Consider the following 25,345-nt stretch of genomic DNA (forward strand, 5'->3'; position numbering starts at 1 on the left):
AAGTTCTGTTAGAGTTACCCTGAATGCATTTGAAAGTAAAATTATGCCATTGAATTTTGTGGTATTCTTGCAAAAATATTATGCTTTTACTGCTTCTAGAACTTCGGCCTTTTACGATAATTTTTCTCCAACGAACCGGGGCATGATCTAAAGAAGATCTAATTTGTATTTGACTTTCACATATTGACCGCTACCTACATTGAGGTGAAAAAAACAATTCACTGCTACAAGGGAGGTATCTGAAAATAATCAGCCTCAATTGGTTCAAGAATCCACCGCTGCTTCGCACGACAACAAAGTAAACCTCCTTTTGAAATAAAACAAAAAGTAAACCTTCCTTCGAAACATTCAAAACAAAAACAGAAAAATTACAAGGGGCGTTGCAATGGAAACTTATGCCAGTGAAAACTATGATATCAGGAATTTTATTTTCCTTGTTACCTAACCAAATATGATTCATCTTTAAAAATGTATTTTGTTGTGGCGAAAGTTATGCTTTTTCAACGTACTTCGTAGATTATTTTTTGTCAAAGTCGGACTCGGTTCAAATTAAAACTTATTTTAAATGCTAATTTTTTCAATAATCCATCTCAATTATTTCCAGAGCATAAGATTGAATTTAAAAACAATTATTCTCGCAATTGGAAATTAACGGGAAATAAATTATGGTAACCGTCCTGTTTATAATATCATTTGTAGTTACTCTCTTTAAGCCTCTAATCGTTTCGTTCCCAGTTGACAAAACCAACTTCTTACGAACAAGGCTAACTATACATTTTTGCGCCCACCGGTTCCCAATTAAACCTACTTTAAAAAAATAGGCCACCACTACCTGCTGACCTAATATGAGGTTAGTCCCAGTGTAGAAATGTCAAATTAAATATGCATATTTCTAAATCATACTATATCAAGTTTTGTTTTCCGATTCAACATGAAGCCCACTTTATTTAGTGCGAGCTTAACTAAAGTCCTACAAGTTTGGTAATCGTAGACGCTTCTTGTAATGAAATGATTATTGTTCAAGAATTATAATGAAACGAATTTTTATTGGTTCACAAAGGGGCGGATGATTTCAAAGGCGTCAAAGTTATTCATTAATACTGTGAAAACTATAAATTTCTTCCTCCACTGCTCGATGCAAATCCATCTGTATTAGGGCACAGCCAGGGCTTTTCTCCACAAATGACCCACACCACGAACCAGGGGAATGCTAATTTAGTTTTGATTTGGTAACCCGTGAGAATCTGGATTTTCTGTGAATTGCCCAAGGGTGGTAGGACAAACTTTTTCGTGAGCCCCCTTCCTCCTACAATCTTGAGTTTGCCCAAGCCAAACCCGATCTGGCTGATCACGTGAGTGCATGCTTCTGGAACCCAACGCACCTGAAGAGGATCAGGCTTAATGCAGGAGTTTTGATCTGTATTATATCCCAGGTTGAGGTCCCAGACCGAAAGTCGATATGTCCAGACCGTCCCAGACAGAATGCGGCTATGTCCAGACCGTTCCAGGCAGAATCTGGCTATGTCAAGACTTTTGAGCATTCAACTAGACTTTCGTGCGCGCACATGTCCAGACTTTCGTGCGTTCATCAGACCGTTTGTGGTTTCATGTCAATTTGTGCGTTAATTAGACTTGAGACTTTCGTGTCTTCACAAATGTTTGTGCGCTCATGTCCAGACTTTCGAGAGTTTTTCCGTGTTTCCAGACTATGTAAATTTTAACGCACGACACCCCAGTCGTGCGTTCATCTGGGTCTGGACATATCGATTTTCGCTCTGGGTATTCAACCTGGGATGTTATATCAACCTCGTAAGACAATTTTGCGAACATCCCGGGTTGATCAGAAGAATATACTGCCTTCAACACTTGCCAATGATCTTAAATAGTTAGCAAAAAACATCCTTGCAAAAAAATTTACGGCACTTTGTCAACTATCGTATAGGCAACTATGGTCACAATTTTCTCTGCATATACTGCATTTTCTTAGAAGCTGCAGTTTGTTAAGATTTTTTCCATTTGATTTTAGAGAGATAAAATTGTTAACAGGCATTTTTAAGTTTGCTCCGGCCTTCATTAGTGAGGGAGGAACTTGATGCTCAACTGGTTTTTTGTACAGTCAGTTTTTGTGGACCGATATATTCACCTCACAGGGTTGGGAGTGGTATTAATGGAGAGCTTGTCAAACGCAGAATATCGAATTAACAAAATTTCGTTTTGAATTTTGTTTTTTTTACGGTGGCTTACGTTTTTTACGAGGCTCAAAACGTTGTGAACATTATGCTCACTTCCGATGTTTTGTTAAAGTTTTTCGTAATTTTTGCTGAAATTTTCATTAAATTGGCAAAAACCAATTCTAACACTTTTAGCAATCGTCTCATTTATCATACGTTTATGGAACATAGAGAGTTACTGAATTGCTGAACCAACAATTTTTTTACAAATGTTTTTGAAAATTCACCATTATTTTTCATGAAAAATGGCACCAAATTGGATACTTTAGCTCACTGTGTCCAAATTTACCGGTAGTGCAGTTATATAAAATATATTCGTTTGCTCAGATGACCGCTATTTTTACGTCCGAATCCTAGGAAAGTGCTATGGAACTAACATTTTGGCGGCCTTTCCCTATTTTAAACCTATATTTATCATATTGTACCAATTATTTTTGATACGTTAAGATCTTCGTTTGTCAGAAAAACTATTACCCAATATTTGTCGAAATAATGATGGTTTATAGCTTCCACACTGCAATAGCTGGCCATTTTTGGTCTCATCGTTAGTTTGTGCAATGAAAAGGATTCGGATTGTATTTTGGCTTTATCCCCTTTTCAAAAAATATTAAAATACCTTTGCAATAATTTTGAACAAATTACAACAAAGTCTCTTTTCAATTGCAGGTTCAATCAAGCAGAGCTCCATTTTATAAAGTAATTGATGCCCAACAAACAGATATTGTGTATTACGAGTTAAGCGCATTTTTTATGGCTCAAATGAGTTTTTCTCAGTTTTTTTTCACGAATTCTTAAATTTTGCCAGCATTTTTTGTTCTTTTTTGTTGTATTAGGACAAAGTTGTGCTATTCAAAAGTCTGTTTTGCAATATAAGGAGCTATTATTGAAATTTTCTAAATTTTTAAGTTGATAAATAAGGCTTTTGCTAGTATATGTCGATAGCTAGCCAAATTTAATAATTTAATTTTGATATTTTGTTTTTCAGTTTTTCGAAATAGCCTTTTCGGTATCGTTCAAAACAGTTATTTTAATGATGGACGAGCACTAACAGCGCGACTAGTTCTGGCCTAAATGTGGAAACTTGCTTAATTCAAAAAATTTTTTGCTATTTTTCTTTTTTCATATTATTTATAGACCAGAAAATTTTCAAAATTGTCATGATAAAACTTTTTTTTTTGACAATTTTAGAAGAAAATGAAAGCCATTGAAAAAACAAAATAAATTCAGCGAAAAGCTGCCACTTGACTTGAACACTGCTTTCGCGTAATGTTTTTGAGGTTTTTAGTTAAGCTTGTATTCGTTGTTATTTTTTAGAGGTTGGATTTGGAATCAACTGGAAAAAGATCAATTGGCTCCCAATATACAAAACAATAGCCTTTTACGTTTTTGGTTAAAAGCTTACGTTTGTTGCGAATAGTGGTTTTAAAAAGTTTCTAAAAACGATACGTTTGTTGAGAATTGTCAATGTTGAATTAAAGTGTATTCTGAGAAAAAATGTCGCTTCTGTTTCAAGTGGATGGCAACATCGTCTCTATTGCTGTTTTATCATTCGTAAATGGATTTTGTAGCTTTGAGATTAAGAGTTTTTAAACATTTTATTCTGTATTACAGTATTTGTTCTTTATGAAGCTTCTTGACCATTTGCATAATGACAGTTCTCAGTGGTCTTCTATGGAAGTAAAAATGAAGCCATTTACTAATTCAATTGTTAGGTAATTGTTTTGATGATTTCGAAATTAATTCTTTTCAAAAAGTATGTATTTTTAACGTTGCACTTTTTGTTTCATAAATATCCACGCGCTAATTAGGTTCGATAAAAAGAGATCCCAGATATTCACTGATGAAATGCAGTTCATATTTGCTTGTTTAGCTTTTATCTTAAATGTTTTTGACTTAATTATTAAGTTTTTTTTATTAAAATTATAGATGACCATGAAGTTTTGTCGTAATTATTGCCTTTTGTTTTCATTTAATTTAGATGTTTGTTTTTTTTTCTCATGGACTCGTTAATGCCAGGTATCATTGGCCCTTTGAGAGGCATTGTTTATTTCGTTTAGTGGTTACAGCTTAAAACATTTTTTTAAATAGAGACACCAATTATTTTCAAAATTATATGAATTCTTGCAAGATTTCCCTTTTTTCCTCATTTAGTAGACAATTTAGTCAAAAACACGGTTTTGAAACATTATTTGCGAAAGCGCATTACCGGGCTTCCTCTTTGTTGATGAAAACTATAGTGACAATGATAAACAAATTACGTGACACTAACGAAAACAATGAGAAAATCCCGCATTATTTGTGAATCTCGAAATGCTTCTAGGCATAGGTTGGGTCCGAAAAAATCTGACTTTCAAGTTTCTGAGAGATCTGGCTTGTTAAAACTTGCGCGTGCGTGTTTGATTGTTTCGGAACATTAGTTGCGAAAAGCACATTACCATTACCGGGCTTCCTCTTTGTTGCTCAATTTCACAGTGACAATCATAAACAGTTTACGCGACGCTTTTGAAATCAATGAGAAAATCTCGCTTTAATCGGGAACCTCGAAATGCTTTTATAGGCATAGGTTGTAATTCATGTGATTTTAGCAAAACAACATAATCTTTGTAAAAACAAAAACATTGCAGGTTTTAAAAAGCTCCGATTTTTAAAGTTGTGTACTCTATGTCACAAAATTAAGGGTCTTTTCCCTTTGTGCCCGCCAGTTTAATTGGTGCGCAATACTTTAACCCCCAGGCGCACGTGGCATATTCTAAATAATGGTTTACTATGTAATGACACGTTTTCTGTAACCAATGAGTGAATAGCTTATTTGGAAGGGGGAAGGGGGTGTAAGCGGAACGGAAAAGATCCGAAAAAATCTGGCTTTCCAGTTTCTGAGAGATCTGGTTCTTTAGAACTTGCACGTGCGTTTTTTATTGTTCATATCATATTTGTTCAGAGCTCTAAACTAATTTTCAAAAACTGCGTTGCATAGTTTAAAAAAGACATTTTTTTTTGGTTTATGTGGTCAAAATTGGCTCGCCCATTGGTTGGATTGGGGTAATTGGGTGTATATACCTAATGCGCTGTCGTCAAAACGTCGCAGGTAGAGTTTTTTTAAATTTCAAAACCCATTATATTAGAAGGCTTGGTTGTCAAATGCATTAAGAGGACGTATCTATAGATTGGTTGTTTCTATTTAAAAAAATGCTAAGAAAAAATAACCTTTTGATTGCTCTTAACAAGGGCTTTTTTAAGAGATATGTTTTCAAGAAGTGAATTCTTAGATCATATTTTTAAAAGATCATTTTTTCCCAAACAAAAAATTAAAATTGTTCTGCTCGAAAATTTACGTTCCATCTGCTAAATGTACAGCTCTTTTATTGTATAACGTCATCAGATTTTTGACGTAATACAGTAACAAATTTCAGTATGTTTAATATTGTTTGTCATTACTAAAATCAATCAGCAAATCAATTTTGTGCAAAAATAAGATTTTGCATTTTTTTCTAAAGTTTCGCCAAGAGACTTTGTTACATTCAGGAAAGACTCAAAAGTTTTCAAGCTATTGAAAAAACATGGATAACCCCTTCGATCACTTTCCGCTTCAGAGATCGCATTTTCTTTCCCCATTAACCAAATATTGTATAATTTCCAAAGGGTGACGTGAAATTGCCATCACTGCTTACTACTAGCCTTAATGAATACAACATCTTTCTGGGTAGTTAAATGGAAGTCAAACACTTTGCTCAAATATTCCTCCGGTGAAAGACCATTTCGCTGTCCATGTTCCACATACATGTTAACCTGATGCGTGCAGCAGTAATCTGAAAAAGAATCTCAACCAAAAAATTGAAGGAAGTTTGGCAACAATTTAATCCGGAACAAGGATCTTGTAACCCGGGTCGTGGTCTTTGGGTGAATCTTTGTAAGAAAAGAGGTGATTGCGGTGAATGCAGTGAAAAAAATACTTCACCGCACTTCACCGCATTTCTTACAAAAATTCACCGAGAATTTCACCTCCTTTCTTACAAAAATTCAATGCATTTATTTTCCAACGTTTACTTTTATTTACAAAAATTATCATAGAAGTAAGTGACATTTGACGATGTTGAATAAGAAGTTGAAGACATGCAGGAGGTAATAGGTTCGAACCCGTGTATGGAAGTGTATTTTTTTCTAAGAATACCGAGAACGCGGTGAAAATAAAAAATTCAGCGCGATTCACCGCATTCACCGCAAAAAGATGTGAGAAATAGGCGGCGAATTTCACCGCATTTCTGACGAAAATTCACCCCCAAACCTCAACCCGGGAAATAAAGATATCAATCTCCTTTATATTTTTCCGTCCTCCAAATCCTCTCAATTTTGTAAATCAGAACTTTATTTCCTGATTGATATTGTTTTTATTGAAGACGTCAGAAGTTGTTGACCTTCACTTCCAATATTATTTATTGTAAGGGATTTCCAATTTTTGACCAGAAATTGTGCGCCCATGGCGCGAATAGTAATGTATGTATATAGTGTGAGGATCTGTTCTCTCCACCCCTCCGCCCCCTGTGTTCTATACCCCCCCCCCCCGTTACAAAATATATGTTTTATATAGAACGTCGCTATGTAAAAAATAGCACTTGCGTTTAGGGGCCTAAAAGTGGTCTAGGTAGGAAGCCGCATAATTAATAAATTCCCATATATGTGAGAATTATTTTCAGCAGCTGACATTCTTGAAAAACAAGTGTTAAATAATGTCGATCTTTTCCGTTTGCCCCCCCCCCAGCTTAGTGGGTGCATATTTTTTGCACCCCCCAGAAGCACGTGCAATATTTTTACATGATTTACCACGTAATGACACGTGATCTGTAATTGAAGGAACATAACGTACTGGGGGCACAAACGGAAAAGATCCAATAATGTTCAATCTGAATCCGTTATTCTATTATAACAAGGTAAAAATAAGTAGAAATTTTTTCTGTATTATTTGCAAGCACGTTCTTCTAAAATTTCCAAACCCTGCATTAGCACTACTCTTTTCAAATATGAATATCAGCGTTTTTTTAACCATATACGATTTTATTCAATCGTTTAATCACCAGCTTTTGATCAGATTTGGAAAAAATTACTGCATCAGCAATCTCACAATGATCTTGCTACCTAAACTGAAACGATAGTTAAAAAAATTGAAGTTTCACCTTTCGCAAAATGTTTTCCTCTGTGATACTTAGATGGGGTTTATGAACTGCAATTGCAATTTTAATTGCAATGATTAAACAGATATACGCCCCTCCCCCGTGTTTTTTGTGCCTCCCATTTAGAATTGAAGATTTGTATATAGTACTTTAATATGTACAAAATTAGCACGTGCGTCACGGTGGGGAGGGGGCGCAGAGATTATTTGCCCACTAGGCTGGGGGTGGGACAGAGTAGATCCTATTGAACTGCTCGAAAACGTCGCAACACAAGAGGATAATCTCTTACTTTTGGCATTCAGTTTAGAATAATAGGAAAAATAACTGGAATTGTCTTTGAGACCTGTATTTTTGTCCTCTTCTTTGAACGAGAACCAATTCAGTCGGTGTGCTCTGTCACGAACTAAGATCTCGAACTGATGCTTGTCGTCTTCGCGTGGTTCACGTTCACGTTCTTTTTTGTATATTCTGTATCCCATCAGGCAGAAGTAGGCACTAAAATAAGTTTTTACCCATCCACACAATTTTGCATACAAAAACTGATATGACAGCCTTACAAGTAACATTAAATGTTCATAGATAATTGTTCGAACCACGGTGTCAAGAGAGCTTCAAAGTTTTTTTTTCATATTTTTCACATTTATCGACTCAAAGTCATCAAATTCTAATATGTCTGACTATGGGAAAAATGAAGAGCCCTTTTGAACTTTTGTTCAACTTGATTTTAAGGCTGTCCAGCATGAAGTTTAGAAAAATGCCTCCGTTGCTAGAAACAGGATCAACAAAATTGAATAGATGGCAATTTGACAAATTGTTATCAGGGCTTTCTCGACGCCAGTTTTTCCAAGCTTGGGTAATTTTAATTTGTGATAGTTGTGCTTCTGTACGTTTATGAAATTGAACTGGTCTTTGCAAAAAACGAATAGAAATGTGTTTAGAACGTTTAATTTAGTTCTTGTGATCTGTAATGTAATTATCTTAATTTAAACTATAAATAGAGCGAAGTAATAATTTTATTCTATTTTTTGAAAAAGCAGCTGAGATTTTGTATTTTTTTGCCAACGTGATACATACACTGAGGATAACCAAATATTTGAAATGATAAAATAAAAATCAATTCAAATGACTGAAAAAATAGCGAGCGAATAAAAATTATAATTATTTTTTAAGAGTTTTGATATAGGAGACTTCAATTCTAATTTTCTTAATTGTATATCATTGCTGGATGGAAGTAATTTCTCGTTTTTTCCCGAGATATTAAAAGATAAACAAAACAATGAGACTGCACGTTTCCTGTATGTTCTCTTAGAGAATATTCTTTGAGTTTTTGTTGTACGTTAGCCAATTTTTGTAGTTTAAGTGGAAGTTGTGTCGCAATTCACAGCATTAGAAGCAGTAAAATGTAAGCTTTGTTCATTGACGGGATTTTGAGCTGCGAATGGCTTCTTACTATCTCACTTGTCAAAACGCTGACCAATTGACAACATTAAATTGTTCAGCTGAATTTTATAAGCTTTCATGAAATTCTAACTCAAAGTTGGAACATGAACATAATTTTGGATTAAGCGGAAGTTAATGAAATTATATATGACAAGAATAAAAAGTTTAACTACACTTGGAGTCTCTATTATTGTGAAAAGAATTGTTCGACTGTCTAGGTGGAAAGAAATTGAACTAAAATTAAAATGACCTCAAATATCGATGACATTGAAACAAATAAAATAATTGAACCACGAATGTGTCATAAAACCAAAATATTTCCCTCTCTCTAGAAAGGTTCGGAAGATTACAAAAGGGAATAGCATAAAATACGAAAATTAGTAATTATTCACCGGTTATGTGAATTATACAATAACTTGCAGTAATTAAATTAATAAAATTTAGAGATGTGGTTGACTACAATTCAAGTTTTGTTTCAAGTCCTAGCTATCAATACTTCGTTGCTAAGCCTACAACACTGGCAGTCAGTCGGCAAAATTGAGGTTAGGGTTGCACAAATTACTCTTATTGAGATTTGGCGGCGAACATTGTCCAAAATACGCGGTGTCCTATCACGAATCGAATTTGTCGACGTTTGATCCTTCTGAGAGTCGAGGAGTTTCCGGAGTCACCTAAACTGTCTCTTGAGGGTTCCGCAGCATGTTTAGTCGTTTTACTTGTTAGGGGAGTTTTCGACTCTGTTGTCGTATGTGTTCTGTGGCGCAATAGTTGAAACGGAAGGGCTTGAGTTGGCATCGGTATTACTGCGCAGTTGTAACCTATGCAGTCATGTTTTGAGTGGCGTGACAAGCAGAATCGTCCAAATATAACTCTCACATTAACTCTGGCTTTTTTAAGGCGCTTCATCTTTTCTTCTCCTTGCAGCAGAAATCTTTTTTCTCCTTGCAAAGATATTTTCTGCTCTAACGATTTATCAGTGATTTTTGGCGGATGACTCAGGGCAAATTTAGCAGGTTTGGTGTTTGGTCTTCAAGATGCCCAAATTTTGCAATATCAGAACTCAGAACTCTAACATCTTTTTTATTTGGCTCCTGATTTATGCTCGTTGTTTGACTGGTCTGACAAAATGTACTGCACGGGGCTAGTACTTCATATAGTCGATCCAAATTCTTATTTTGTCTGCTAATTGCGTTAATTTTGCAGGCTAGCCTCACATGCACTCAGCGTTTATAATAAAGACTGGCTCACGGTGCGCTATTAGCCCAGAAAAGTCATAGTTGATTGTCTTGTGCTGGTTGCTTTCTCTCAGCCGCTTTTTTTTTGTTGGCGCAAATGATCTTCTCCACTCCAACATCACTACACGTGCTTGTGTCCGTCCACTGTTTTTCTGTCAGGTAATTTTTCCAGGGACAGTATCTTCATGTGAATAATGGTTGACGATCTTTAGGTCTTTACTATCTGCCGTTGTTGCAACATTTGACATTGATGGATTAAATGATCTTCTAAAATATGCCTCAAATGCAGTTACTTTTGTTTTTATTCCTGTTTATGTATTCTCAATTGATAAACAATTGAATATATTGCAAGATTAACAATGTCTTTTATTAATTGTTGTATTAATCTCTCAACTAAGCCAAACGCTTCATGATCAATCGCAGAAGCGACGATTAGTTCGCTGTTGTTATTTTCGCCAAAATGTTCTAGCTTTCACCAGTCACACACTTTACTTGTTTTAATCATATGGACTACTTCAAAACAAAAGACTAATTGAAAAATATGATTTTAAAAATCCTTATCAATTCTTTATTAAACATCTCAACAGTGGGGTACTTTGAATATTTGTCTTTTGGTGTCAGAAAATATTGTTAAATAAATTTCTCTTTAATTTTGGGACCAGCAACATCAGTCTGTGTTTCCTCATTAAGTTGATTACATTCTAATAAATATGATCACTTGCTGTGGGGAATGAAAGTTTTTGAGTTCTGAGCGATTCCTGTGCACACTTTGTATTCACTAGTTTTAGCCAATATGTCGCAATAAATAAAATGCGACATAAATTTCAAGCATCGCAAAAATGCTAGGAAGAGTATAGCGGATATCTTCCAGGACACAGCTTCTGTATTTTTTTTTTGGGTATGGCAATCCGCTCGTCTATGCATAGGCATCCACTCTTTACGCTAAAGTCTCGCCACATAGAATGACTATAAGGACTTATGTCCTCAGACGTTGTTCGTCGTCCCTCAATGCGCAGTCTCACCCTTCCTTTAAAATGACATCCTTGCCCACTCAAAATGTCTACAAGAGATATGATGAAAATTTGGCCCACCATTTAATAGAATTGTCTGTACTCTTATTCATTTAATGAATTGTTTGCTGACGAGGGTGTTCGTGGTGAGGCAGAGCTGCTTTGGTTTGTACCGGGTCTGGAAGTAATTAGAGGTTTCTGACTCCAAGTCGGGTTCGATTGAAACTGTAAATTTTGATGTTGTTAATGTTTTGTATTACTTCGGACGAGACATTGTGAGCTGGTTCTGATTTACCGACTTGTTTGACGCAATTGTATTGAAGAATGAGGTAACTGATCAGTTTTAACAATTTGGTGAAAAAGCAAAGGATTTGAGCAAAAAGTGAGCATACATCTATTGGCTGCTTTTGTTGTATGTAGTGAGGCTGCATGATCCCCACGATTTTTCTCCACACAGCATGCCAATTTTGTCTGTCTTTACATCGAGTTTGCGCTCGCTACTTTGTGTTAGGCCTTCCAAGTCAACCTATCTCTTTCTGATTGCTGAGTATGGCCTTCGACCTGCTCTTTATATGTGGTCTTAAGGTAAGGTTGCGCCTGTTAGTGGATCGTTTAGTAATTCTGCCAAATGTATGTTTCCGCTAGCAAGGAGGGCTATTTTCCACTGAATTATCTATTTGTCACATTTGAGTGGAGGGTTCGCTGTAGACTTTTCCCAAAAAGCGTCAACATGAAGAGGGTAGTTTGAGATTTTGTTGGTGGCTGCGCCATTTGATACTACTAGAGAATATGCTTTGAGATTTTGTGATACCAACACAATTTTCGATACTTAGGTGAAGGTTTCGTCGGATTTGACTGCAATAAAGTTAGTACAGTTTTAGTTAATTCTGTTGACTGGTTATCGAGGTGCAAATTGCTTTTTACTATCTCACTACTTAAAACATAGAGCATTTGACAAATTTGAATAGGCAACTAAATTTTATAAGCGTTAATGAGAGTGTAATATTTCAACTAAAAATTGGATTGTGAACACAACTTTGTGATCAAGTCGGAGTTAGTGAACGAGGGTTGGTTGATAACATGAATAAACAATTCTACTGCACTCTGAGTGTCTTATATGATGAACAGAAATGATCAACTGTCTAGGTGGAAACAATTTTGAAGTAAATTTAAAATAAACTCAAATATGTATGACATTGAAATAAATGAACTAATGATCGTATCCATATAACAATGATAATAGGATAAAATCAAGTCTCAGACCTTCCATATTTAGTTTAGAATGGAGATACACTCTAATGAAGTTTTCATTTATTTCACACTCGTGATAAATTTGCTCTCACACTTTAGTTATATGTTTTTAAAGGTGAATGAAATAATCCACTTGCTTAGAGACCATTGAATCTGGACAATTTAGAAAAAAAAGAAAATGCGATGTATGCGATTTTATTCCAGGTGATGGTAAAAATTTACATAGTATTTGCTTTGTAAGTCTTGGAATAAACAAAAAGCTGGTAACCTATAACTTATTTCCTCGAATCATGAGTTTTTTTTCTTGGCTGAACAACAAGAGAACAATAACAAATGTGGTGTTTACGTAAAAGTTTCAGGGCAAGAGTTGTTAAATGAGATGAGCTGCTGATATGTGATTCATTAAACTGTTTAACCGTTTATCACCATAATAATGTTAACCATTTTATTTCAAAAAAGTAATCAAAGGTAGTATTTTGTAGAAAGAACATATTTTTTATGGCAATATAAAATATGAATTCTTGCAATCTGCGTGGTCTCCATTATCAAATAATCTTGGTTTATATTGATCTAAAATTTTATTGTTTGCTGATTATTTCTTATTGCCAATCTTAATGATTTCTCTGATCTCTGACGTTTCTTCCTCTCTACCTCAGCCTTTTAATTTTCTTTTTTTTTAATTTCCTCGCATTAATGAACTGAGCTCAAGTACCCTACTATTGGATGGCATTGCTTACGAAAAGACTCCGCTCTCATTGGGTGAAATCGATAAAAAGTCGGGCTTGTTTCTAACTCATCAACAGATTGATTCAGCTCAACAGAAGCATCTAGGAAAAATTATCTTCACATTGCGTCCCACACAATCGGGTTGATGATAATCGGACAAGTTCAACTAATTGCTGCGTTCAACTATGGGGCTCGCGACAACAGAATATTAGCTGATCCTCGTATGATGACAACTGAAAGTTACTGAACTGCTCTGTCGAAGGCAATGGATTGTCCCACTGACTGATAATTTTTGCTATCAGCTAACAACCACATGCACAGTAAGGCCTTCATCAGAGTCCTCGACAGACCGCCCAAAACTTCGATCGCCAGAGGGACAAACAAAATTCCTTGTTGAGCACAGCTATTTTCATACTGAGCATATTTTCGATCTTCAGCAGCTTCAATTGCATAGCCAGACTTCTCTGCCGCATGAGAAATAATGTTCGGTTGCAGAGAGGAAGTCACGGTTATGTCTAGAGCAGCAGATTGGCCCGATTTCGAAGAAGGCAGATAGACGTCTCCTGGGCGTGAGTTGTTTTCCGCAATGAGATTGCGTTTTTCAATTACTGGAGACAAATTAGCTGCTGAACAGGCGGAAGCTATACTATCGCGAATTCTATCGTGCCTTGCAATCGCGTCCACGGCAGGCAACTGCATGGTCACCAAATGTGTCCAATATACCTGACTTGCAATAAGGACATTTTCTTTTTTGTTCATAAACCGCGATTCCGAGCCTGTACTTGACACTGACTTGAAATTCCTTAGCCGAAAATTGTAGACCTATAGCGGGAATTGGAGGCGCGGCAAGCCACGCGCCGGAATGAGGCAGGCATAGTGATTGGAGTCTTGCTCTTTCCCTGGTTGACGTTCGATTTCTTATTAGAGCAGCAAGTGTTTTTTTATCAAGTGCTTCTTGGATCTTCTTTTTTGTGTGCGAAAGTAGATTGAACGGTTCCAAACTCTGGTGTAACTCTCTAAAAGTGTCACTTTCTGAGGGACTTCTACTGGTTATTTTGTTGACCAGCTCGTCTGAGGCTAAAATTTTGCCCACAAACGCACTTTTATATTGCTCCTGTGACTGTCTGATGCCTGGTTCCGAAAAACCGATAGGTAAGGAAGACTGTTTCTATGCGTCATCAGCAATAATTGAGCCAAAAAATTGATCCAACACTTCTTTTTGGCCGTCATCGAAACTTTTCAACACTTCGAGCATCTAGTTTGATGGAGTGTTAGTTCGTAAAGAGTATACTAGTTTCGGAGTTCCCAAACAGTAACGAAGGATACCCAGTGCACATTGAGGATCGTTGAGGTGATGTAAATTGTCCAGCATAGATAAAAATTTTTGAACTCTCCTCTTCAAACAAGAAGCGACAAAGTCTTTTGAACCAACTGTAGCACCCAGAACTTCAAAACCGTTTCCCAAATTTCTTTTTTCTGCCTGATCAACGGAGGGTAAATCTTTAATTGACCACAGCTCACATTTGTCTTTTCTCGAGATTAGGCCTCTCTCAGGGCATTCATTGTCTAGGATTTCAACCGTTTGTTTGAAATGGTCTTCAGACCCAGCAGTAAACCCATCATCTAAGTACCAAGTGTGCTGTAACCAACCCGGAACTGAAGTGTTGATCATCTGTATGATTGGCCATAACGTCAAGGAAAACAGTAACGGTCCCAGCGGATCACCCTGCTGAACACCCGATTCACTTTGAATGATTGCATTGTTGTTAAAGAGTGGTGTGTGCTGGGAGTAGAGTAGCAAAAATTGGTGAAGGCGGCAATTCCAGGAATAAATTCATAAGTTGTTTTAATAAGTGTGAACGCTTGACTGAGTTAAAAGCGTTTTGGAAATCAATTCGAAGCACGCCTTCGTCCGTCTGAGCACTAACTATGATATCTTATGTAATTTTTGACGAATGAATGATTGCCTCAGCGGCTCCACTAATGCCGACTCCCAATTGCAAACTATCAAATAGCTCAATTGCTCCTGATTTAGCTTCACTTACCAAGCATTTTGCTATGAGGCGTTGCAACACTTCGCCAACTGCTATCGGACGCACCCACATTTCTTTTTGGAGAAAGCCGTCAGTGAAGTGCAGCAGAGTGCTTTGGAAATAAACGCAGGAAAAAGTATCCTGCTACCAAAGTTTACAAACTTTGTTACCGCTTTCAGGGCAAACTCGGACCGATCAGGTGCAGTGCAGTCTACTGCGTGCTGAAGATGTTCTGGAAACATCTTAGAGGGACCGGCTGCAGTGTGCTTACTGAATGTCTTCAGTTGTTCTTAAACTACGTTTTCACTAAATTGGAACGCATTAGATGCAGTATCGTCAGGTAAACTGGCAAAAGGTAACGGTTCTTTTGGGTGTAAATCTTCCAGTGCTTTGAATGTAGATTTGTTATCGGGTGCAAGACCTTCAGAAGCTAAAACTTTAGCAGCTCGGCCAAATTGGCCTTGTAGGCACAACGTTTTCGCTCGGACCGATATTTCATCAATGCTGTTAGTTCACTGTCTTTTTAACTGTCTCAAGGAGACAGCTTCTGACCAAAGCTTCCCATATTCACCGGCGTTCCAACGATCATAACGTTCTGCGAGACGCTGGTCTTGAATGCGCTTTTGCCTTTTGCCTCGGCGGTTACAAGCACGTAGAACGCATTTTGAAACCACAAAAAGTGTTGCCAATTTGTCTCGTTGTCTGGAGCCTCAACACATTCAAGAAGAATACCTGATATCAATTGAGACCATCTTGCTCTGAATTTGATAGGAACAAAGCGACAGGTTGGCACGTACGAACTCAATATTGTCAACACTTCTGGCAATTTGTTACTCTCGGACTTTATTGAGAGAGCAACACGTTCAAAAAATGAGTTATTCAACTGACTGGAATGAGTGGAGTCACAGGAGATCAATAGATTGTCTATTTTATTTGAGAGGTCTGTGTTAATTTTTCGACGGCTGCACAACTGCTCTTTGTATTTTGAATACGCCCAAATTGATTTGGAATTGAACCAAGCGTCGTGCTCTGACCCCCAAACAAAATATCTTATTTTGGTGTACTTCAAGTACTTGAACTCTGTAGAGTTTTTCTGCGGTATCTGGCAGAAAAAGAATTGTGCCTGGAGCTACGTGAAAAAACTCTTTAACGCATACATTTTTTAACTCCTGGGTCAAACCCGTATGCATGTCTTTGCTGGTTTCAGGATTTTGTGGTTCGCTTTGTGTGCCTGCATTCTCTAATTGCTTTGCACCACTCTCGTCGAAAATTGCATTTCTTAAGTTGTATTTCATTTTGAAAAAAATCTCAAGTTGGGGGGAACTTATTCAAGTGAAAGCATTCACAAATTTACTAGATGTCAAATAAAAAAGAGAGAAAAAGTGATCGCGAGAAACTCAACCGAAGCAGTACCGATGCAACACGCCATTGAGTTCAAAGTAATGGATCCAAATTGGTCTCATGTATTTATCTTTGCCGAATCGATAACTAACCTGTGTTGAAGACATTGAGCACCCAGCTCGTCTGCTGGATCGGGCAGAATGAAATCCAGAGACTGTCGATCAGAATCTGATTTATGAAGAGTTATAAATGATTTCTTCACCCCTAAAAAGACAATTTAATTGATCAATTTTTCATAGCAAGACTTCAGTTTCGAATGTTGCAGATGCCAAAATTGATATCTAATTTACACCCAAATATCAATGGAAACTTCATCTACTTTTTTTCTTCTCAATTGCCTTCAATTCAAACTACGATGTTTATTGCTTAATGCTGTAATATATGTCTTCATGCAAATCTTGAGCTCTAGAAGTGCACGCTTTTTTCACCTTATTACAATTTCTTGTGACAAAACGGTTTTCACTTGTTTGTTTAGCGAACAATGCAAAATCACCAGACAACGTGCAACATAATTGTAATACAGAATTTTCAGTTAGTCAAAGAGTGCCAGTTTACAATTCCTCTAGAAATGAAGTTTAAAAAAGCCAGATTTTCCAAAAATGATTCAGGGAAGTTTCAATGTTAGGGAAAAAAAATATTATCAAGTATATACAAAGCCTTTCCGAAGTATGTGTTCACGCTTTGGTTTTGTCAGAACTAACATGAGCCAAGCAGGGGAAAGAACAATCACTTGGAAATGCAGCATTGAGAAGTTAAGCAACTAGAATGAGACACAAGGTATTAAATATTGTTGCACCAAAATATTGAATTTTGTTACACCATTTCAAATTTATGATAATGATATTACAATCTGAAGCAAAAACTGAAACTAACAAAAATTCAACCTGAGACCAGAACATGAAATTAAATCACATGAAGGCGTTATATTGCAAGATCTTGTAGAAACTTTTAAGACTCTTGCAAGACAAAAAACATTCTTACCAAAATATTCTAATATTAATGCAATATCTTGCGTGATGACAAAATTTTAAGAAAAATGTTGCCAGACAAGCATCCTTCTTGCAAGGTAACCGTCTCTTTTTTAAAACTCTTGCCATAAATACGTTTTTTTTCTAAAAAAATATTGATTGTGAACACGTTACGTTTCTTTGAAAGAGTTGATGTCAGAGCATCAACGTATAACAACATAGGTATCACATTGCAGCCCTTCTAGTAATGGGAAGAGCCGCAAAAACAAAGAGAGTTTTACAGTCAATTACCTATATTGTTATAACTTTCAACAGATACTGTTTCATAGAAAATTAATAATTTTGGAGCACTGATTCCTCGGTAAATATTCCCGGGTTGACACCATAATTCAAAAATTTATTAAATTACAACTTCATATTATGGCGTCTATGAAAAGTTGTAGTCATAGAAATTTCATAAAACGGAGTTCTATGGAATTAAATTTTTATGGAGGGAAAAAATATGTTTCAAAAAACTAACTTGAAAAAAAATTGAAAAATTGAGTCTTAAACGAACAGAGAATTATGAAAAAGTCGTAGCCATAGAACTTCTTTGAAAAAGAAAAAAAATTGGAGAAAAGTGAAAAACATTTTTTCAAGTTATAAAAATCCATGCCTGCCCTGAATTGTTCAATGAAAAGCCGTTGCGTCAAATGAGATCGCAATTAGCAAACAACAATAAAAAAGTTGTAGTCATAGAACTTCATAGAACAGTTTTGGTTCAATTATTTCCGTAAAAGAACCAATTTCTTCCTTACGAAGAAAAGTTTTCTTGCCATTCAAATTTTTGGTGCAGAACAGACCACTTTTGAAGCGTATCTTGTGTTTTTGAACTAATAACAAGCAAAAACTCATATTAAAACGAACTGAAAGCAATAGATCACTGTTTTGTCTTTCGATGTTACTCCTTCTCATATTACCAATATCTGGCACCGTATAAAACGTTTTATCTGTGTTTCGCGTTTGAAGTTCATGTGCACTGGTGTAAAATTAGCGTATAGCACAAAAAAGTATGGGTACAATGAAAAAAAAATTTGGGATAAATCTGACACCCAAAATTTTGTTTAAAGTAGCTAATTTTTTTGAAAAGGCAAAATGCTATTGCCAATGAGTTGTTTCGAGGAACCAAATTTCTTTGAAGCACATTTTGTGTTTTCAATTAAAATCAAGCAAAAATTCGCCTCATCGAGAATTGAACCACCCCATCACAATGTTTTAGCTTACAAAATATATCCAAATAAGATTTTTTATTTTCTGTCACTATCTAAAATGCTTTAGTTGTGATCCTCCTCTCAGGTTCATCTCCAGAAGTGTACAACTAGCTCATAGCACAAAGCAATCATGGGAAACTGAAAACTCGATAGAACATAGAATAGGTTTTCTCACAAGAAATTTTTTTGGGTTAATTGGACACACAATTTCGGTTAATCTAGAAAACTCTTTCTTGAAAAGACCGATTGCTATAACACATGGTTTTTTTGAGGAATGAGAGGATTTCGAAGCATATTCTGGGTTTTCAGCGGTTATCATTTTCGTTAAACTTCACAATTGCAAAAAAAATATTTCAGGCTAATTTTAATGAAGTTTTTGTTTTTAATCATTTCTGAGCGTCTTGCGCAAATAAACAATCATCAAGTGGGCTTTTACCCCAATCAACAATCTGCGTTTTAGTCCAAAATGGTCTTTTTGATCAATTTTTACCACGATGAATTTGGAACATCTTATTTGTTTTTTTTTTGCAATGGCCTGCAAGTGGTCTGACAGTTGTGTCGATGTAAGAAAAGTACATTCATTTAAATTAAATCTATTTTTGTCTGCCTCGGCTCAAGTCACATCCAATTAAACTCAGAATTACATCTGAAAGTCTTTCGGAATCTTTTTCAAATGAATTTGTACGAGAACGTGTCCCAAACAATTGAAAAAAAAGAGATCTCTTTTATTACTGTAATGATTTTTTCTCAAATACGGATTCAAAATGGTCATCATGATCTCCAAGTAAAACAACCTCAGTTCACATGTTTGGGAAAAATAGCAAAAACGGAATTTTGTCTATTAGGCTGAGGAAAAACTTTATTCGACTTCAAAATGCAAAAAAAATATGTTTCGTCTAATTTCTTGTAGAAAATTTGATTTTTCTTTGTTTCTGAGAGTTTTCAGAAAGTAAAAACTACTTTATGCAGTTAATCACAAAGCTCGCTAAACATTCTATATCTTCTTTATAAATTTCTTCCCTTAATTTGGTTTTTCATCAATTTTTCTCATTATGAAATTCGAAAATTTTATGAAAATTTTTTTTCCTTGCAAATAGTCTGACACATCTATCGATGTGAAAAGTGGCCATCCAATTCAGTATAAACGTTTGAGTGTTTACCTCGCCTAACAATGCATCTAAGTAACCGACAAAAACACTAAAACACTTTTGAAGACAATTACAGAAGCTATTTCACATTAATTTCTTTGAGCAAAAGATCAGAGTAATGACAACTATTAGGAGTCCGTTTCTCGTTTTTGATGGTTTCGCCTCAACTTCGTGACCAAAAAGGTTTAAAAAGGACGTGCTTTTCAACTAGTTAGCTGGACCAGCTTGTCTAATTAGTTTGCTTCACTTAATGCGCCGACAAAATGTTAAGTTCGACACTTAGCTTTCAAAAAAATGTCATCCGACAGATTTTGAAGCATTTCTGATGTTTTACTAATTCAGTGTGCTACAGATGCATACAAATGCTGCTATTTAGTCTCCTATGGAAGACAAAAATAGGTTAAAGACAGAAATGGGGTTGAAAACTTTTTTGCCTGAGAATAATTTTTCTCCCGATTCTTTACAGAAAGTTTCATATAAACTTTGCCGTCGATAACGTAATTGAAATGCTCGTTTCCACCAATATATTACAATGATATTTTCAATGGTTTAATCTGTTCACACCGAACGTGAACAACGTGATAAGCACTAAAAAGATCATAAAAAAGCATCCAGTACGTTCCAGCTTATGATATATAATGATTTAATCCAATTTTTTCTCTGAAACAAACTGGCTTCTATGGTGAGGTGGGAATTTTTTCTCAATTCACGGAAGAGGTTTCCTGTGTCCTGTAGCTACCAATTGAACTTAGATTGCTCCCAAAATTACGACCGAGGTCCAGATATTATTAGTTTTCCAAGAATTTGTGAAAAAATTAGGTGTATCAGGAACCCAAAAAATGTGGTATGGCGAAAATTTTTGATGGTTTCTTCAAAACCACAGTACCAAAATTGATAAATCAAGAGCGCGGTTTTTGGTATGAAACTTATCTTGCGTGCCGAGTGAGTGGTTTTTTTAACCGGGACGGAGAAAAAGTGATTCAAGTTCAGTTTAAAAAAAAACGCTGAATCATGAGGTCGTGTTGGTATCACCCAAAATTCAAAACACAAAATAACAAAGCAACCCTGCATATATGAGTTCGCTAGACTTTTCGGATAGTGGAAAGTATCCACATACATATTTTTGTATAGTTTTGTGGGGTTGAAAGTCCATTTTTGACCTGTAGGTGCCAAACCGCGGAAAAACAAATATTTTCTCAAGTTTAATGGCTAGGTGGTGTTTTGCGCTATTGAACCAGTTTTCTGGTGTGTTTTTTGTGGTTTCTAGCCACTAATTAAGTTCCGGAAGCTAATTGTATCTTCTAATGGGTCTAACTCAACAATTTTTCTTTTTTCAAGATTTCGGCAAATTTTTGTGATTGTTGTTTTGTGTCAAAACACACAAAACATCATAGGCTTCATGGCGAGATGGGAAATTTTTTCTCACCTACCCATGAAAGTTTTCCGTGACACAGAAGGTCGAAGTGGACCAGAATCACACACACAAATACGCCGGCAACGCTATTTCACGTTGTTTTACGTCAGTTCAGGAGATTTTTGGCTTCGCTTTTAGCCAAAAAAACGTGGTACAAAACAGTATTTTGTTAATATCTCCTAAATTACTGAATGGAATTAAGCAAGAGTAGTAGCATTTTGTTAGCACTGAAACCCTCTTGCTTGCAGTGTTTGGTTGGTTTCTCAAATAGGCCTAATCAAAAGTTATTAATGTTTAAATTTGAAAAAAAAGTCGAATTTTCGGGCGATTCTGGGTGACCCAAGTTTCGGTACTACAAAACACCCAATTTACCCAATAAATGTTAGTGTTTTAGAATCCGCAGTTAGTGTGGAGTCTCCATATATATATTTTGTATGTAATTTTAGTTCAGTTGGTGAATTTTAGCGTAACGTGAGCCTTACTTGTCCTATTCTGTCATTTGGTACGGTACATTTAGGTTGGAATATCTCCTCGTAAAGTAAACCGATTTTCGATCTGTTTGTTGATTTGAACTCCACGTGAGCCGTACATGAATCCCTGTAAACGGCGTTTTGTTTCTTTCAGCCGTTTTCGAGATAATGGCCAGAACACATACCTCCAGTTTGACCAATACGTGTCCGGTACATTTCGTGTATCTACATGTTACACCATCAAAACTAGCTATTTTAGACTCGATATTTAGATCGTTAGATGCCTTCAATAATGGGGACTGTCCCCATATATATTTTACTGGTCATTTTATGTAGTTCAGATGGTCAATTTTAGCTCTGAGTATGGCGTATCTATCTCCTGGGGTCATTTGGTACGGTACCTTATTTTTGCTATAACTCCTTGAAGAAAGCACCGATTGGGCTCATTTTTTAATATGATGCGTATCTCAGGCAGTGTTACAAACTGTACTAAGAGTGTTTTCTTTGTTCAGCCATTTTCGAAAAACTTGCCAGGGAACTTGACCCCATTTTGACCCCTGAAGCGGATGACGGCCAGTTCTGGTCACTTTCTGAACTCTGAATTTCATGACTGTACGTGTAAAAATTAGTGATTTGAACAGCTCGTCTAACGTAGATTCCGATTATGTATACTTTATATAGCGTTTTTTGTAGATTTAGGTGTTCAATTTTAGCTTTGAGGGTGGTCTATCTCTCCTCCAGGGTCATTTGATACGGTAAATTATTTTTGCTATAACGCCTTGAAGAATTCACTGATTGGGCTCAGTTTTTATTATTATGCGTATCTCAAGCAGTGCTGCACACGGTACTAAGGGCGTCTTTTATTCAGTCTTTTTTTGAGAAATTGGCCAGGAAATTTGAACCCAGATTGACCTCCTGAGAAGAGATACACTAATTTGATGACCATTTTAAGCTTTCATATGCCAGCATTTGACAATTAATTTTAGTGTTTCAGATTCCCAAGTTAGTGGGGAGTATCCCCATATATGATTGTTGCATAGTTTAGTTGCACTAGTAGTAGATATAGTAGTATTAGTCAGTCGTACTAGGTCAATTTCGGTCATTGGTACGGTACCTTAATTTTGAAATATCTCCTCGTATAGTGAACCGATTTTGGATCTCTTTGTTGATTTGAACTCACATTGAGCGGTAATTTCATCCCTGTAAGTGGCGGTTTTTCTTTCAGTGGTTTTCGGGAAAATTGCCCCGACACATACCCCAATTTTGACATTTTAGTGACCGGTACGTTTCACGTTTCTACTTGTCAAATAGTGAAAAAAAGTGATTTTGGTTACAGGAATAGGTGCGTCGAGCTCCATGTCTAATAGAAAAGCTCCCCATATATAGTTTATATAGCGTTTTCGCAGTTTTAGGGGGTCAATTTTGGGTCTGTTGATGAACCCACTGACTCTTGATATTGGTCATGTATTCATGTAATCTACACTGAAATTTTTGGAAAAACCTTTATTCGAGAATGTTACGGGATCTTTCCCTAATGATGCAATTTATGTGTTCTGCTGTTTGTTTCATGCTTTTCTTTCAGCGGTAAGTGTCAACCCCTGCTGCACGGGTCGAGGCAGCGCCTAAAAAAGCTGGTCGAAGACCGGAACGGCAATAAATTAGTAGGCTAGGATTAATGTATAGTACCCTCATCAAACTTGATTCCGAATAAAAGTTCTAAATGCGGGAAGAGTGTTTTTCTTTAAGACTACCATGAATACGAATCTGAAAATTGGATTACTAGGCGACTCACATTTAATCAGAATGTCCAAGTTTAACGGACCGGAGTTCAATATTTGTGGAAAAGGAGGCGAGATGGCCCTCAACTGGCGTAACTATCAAAATGCTATGGTCGAAAATGATTTCCTTGTTGTGTTTATGGGTGGGAACGACATAACTGGTCGACTTGGCGAACATGCCCTCTCATCGCTCAGTGAACTGTGCGAAAGTTTTAAGGAAATCGACAATTTCTGTAAGGAGAATAAAATGGTGCTATTGAGTTGTGACCTTGTACCTCGAATGGCAAATTTGGTGGGGACTGACCATGCAAACCATAGGTTACAAAAGAGATATAAAACTCGGCATATCGGTTTTGCTCCGTTCATATTTGTGAATGCAAGTGATGGTGTGCATCTTTATCCCGAAGGATATGAAGAACTATGGCCTCTACTTAAGGAAAAGATTCTCAGCAAAATTACTGAATTGTCAAGCAGCTTGTATGTTGTTAATATGAGCCTCCAACATGTAATTTGTTGCTTTGCTTTTTGTCGTTTTTTTATTTTGCAAATAAAGAAATTTGCTGTCATTTTTTCAATTGAGCTGTGGCTGATTAGAATAATCATGACAATAAACTGATATGCAGCTGATTAAAGATAACATAGCAATCGGGTGATAAGAATCAACATATCTATCGGCTGATATATGTCTGATAAGATTTAAGTTTAAGTTCACCTGGCGTGTGGCTGCTAGGATTTAAATTGTCTTCCAGCTGACGTGTGGCTGATAAGGCTTGGGGTAAAAATCAGCTGAAATGTGGCTGATATTATTAAGCGTGGCAACTAGCTGATGTGTGGCTGATAAGAACCAACATATCTATCGGCTGATATATGTCTGATAAGAATTAAGTTTAAGTTCAGCTGACGTGTTGCTGCTAGGATTTAAATTGTCTTTCAGCTGACATGTGGCTGATAAGGCTTGCGGTAAAAATCAGCTGAAGTGTGGCTGATAATATAAAGCAATGCAATCAGCTGACGTGTGGCTGATAAGATTTAACATATCAGTCAGTTGATATATGTCTAATAAGATTTAAGTTTAAATTCAGCCGAGGTGTGGCCGCTAGGATTTAACTGCCATTTAGCTTAAGTGTGGCAAATAAGGCTTCAGGTAACAGTCAGATGATACGTGGCAGATAAAATGGAATTGCTGCATTAAAATGTTGAAGAAAATTGAACCAAACTGTTTATGGCAATTTCGATTTGATTGATTCGGTCAATCTTATCCGATTGTCTTGCAACTTGTTTTCCAACCCTCCAGTGCGGTGGGTGGGAATTTTTTTGTAGGCAATTTTTTTCATTGTAGGCGATTTTTTCATGAAGTTGCCTTCGACGGTGGACAAAATACTTCACTAAAAGTTTCACTGAGTAAAGCAAAATCATGTCTTAGTGCACAATCATTCTGCTTGGCCGGTTGAAATTACGTTAGCTGACAAACTTTCGATGACAAAACCGCGAAAAATAAATTTCAAGGACTCAGAGATCGGTAGCTTTAGAGCGTCTTTCGTGAATATTGTTCCGGCTAAGGAGTCTGACGACTAATTCACTAGCGTTACTGCAAAAATTGCCAGTACAGGTAGGAACTTGTCGGATATCAGTTCTATTGCGTAAGTTCATCTCTGCTCGGTTTTTGATCTCACAATTCGGTAGTAGTCATAAATTTTAGATAACCTAAACGGCTCTGCCTTATGTCACATGCTTGCTCAATGTATCAGCCGAAACATTTTTCTTCTAGCCTTTCGATTTGCTGCGAAAGGTCTTATTTTTCTTGGATATCTCAAACATTTAATGA

The 25,345-nt window shown here is 36.3% G+C and overlaps 1 protein-coding gene across 1 annotated transcript in view; it reads right to left on the minus strand.

The window, feature by feature from the left end:
* Positions 1–1,062: 1,062 nt before the first annotated feature.
* LOC142338195 (uncharacterized) overlaps positions 1,063–25,345 on the minus strand; it is a 29,480-nt gene continuing 5,197 nt past the window's right edge. The window contains exons 2-5 of the mRNA XM_075387841.1: positions 16,585–16,696; positions 7,740–7,891; positions 5,907–6,037; positions 1,063–1,382 (exon numbers count right to left, since the gene is read on the minus strand). Coding sequence (XP_075243956.1) covers positions 1,110–1,382; positions 5,907–6,037; positions 7,740–7,891; positions 16,585–16,696 — 668 coding nt within the window. The 3' untranslated portion in view covers positions 1,063–1,109. The remainder of the gene's footprint in view (positions 1,383–5,906; positions 6,038–7,739; positions 7,892–16,584; positions 16,697–25,345) is intronic.

The sequence above is a fragment of the Convolutriloba macropyga genome, chromosome 4 (genome assembly GCF_964194025.1).
Source record: "Convolutriloba macropyga chromosome 4, txConMacr16.3, whole genome shotgun sequence".
Taxonomy (NCBI): domain Eukaryota; kingdom Metazoa; phylum Xenacoelomorpha; order Acoela; family Convolutidae; genus Convolutriloba; species Convolutriloba macropyga.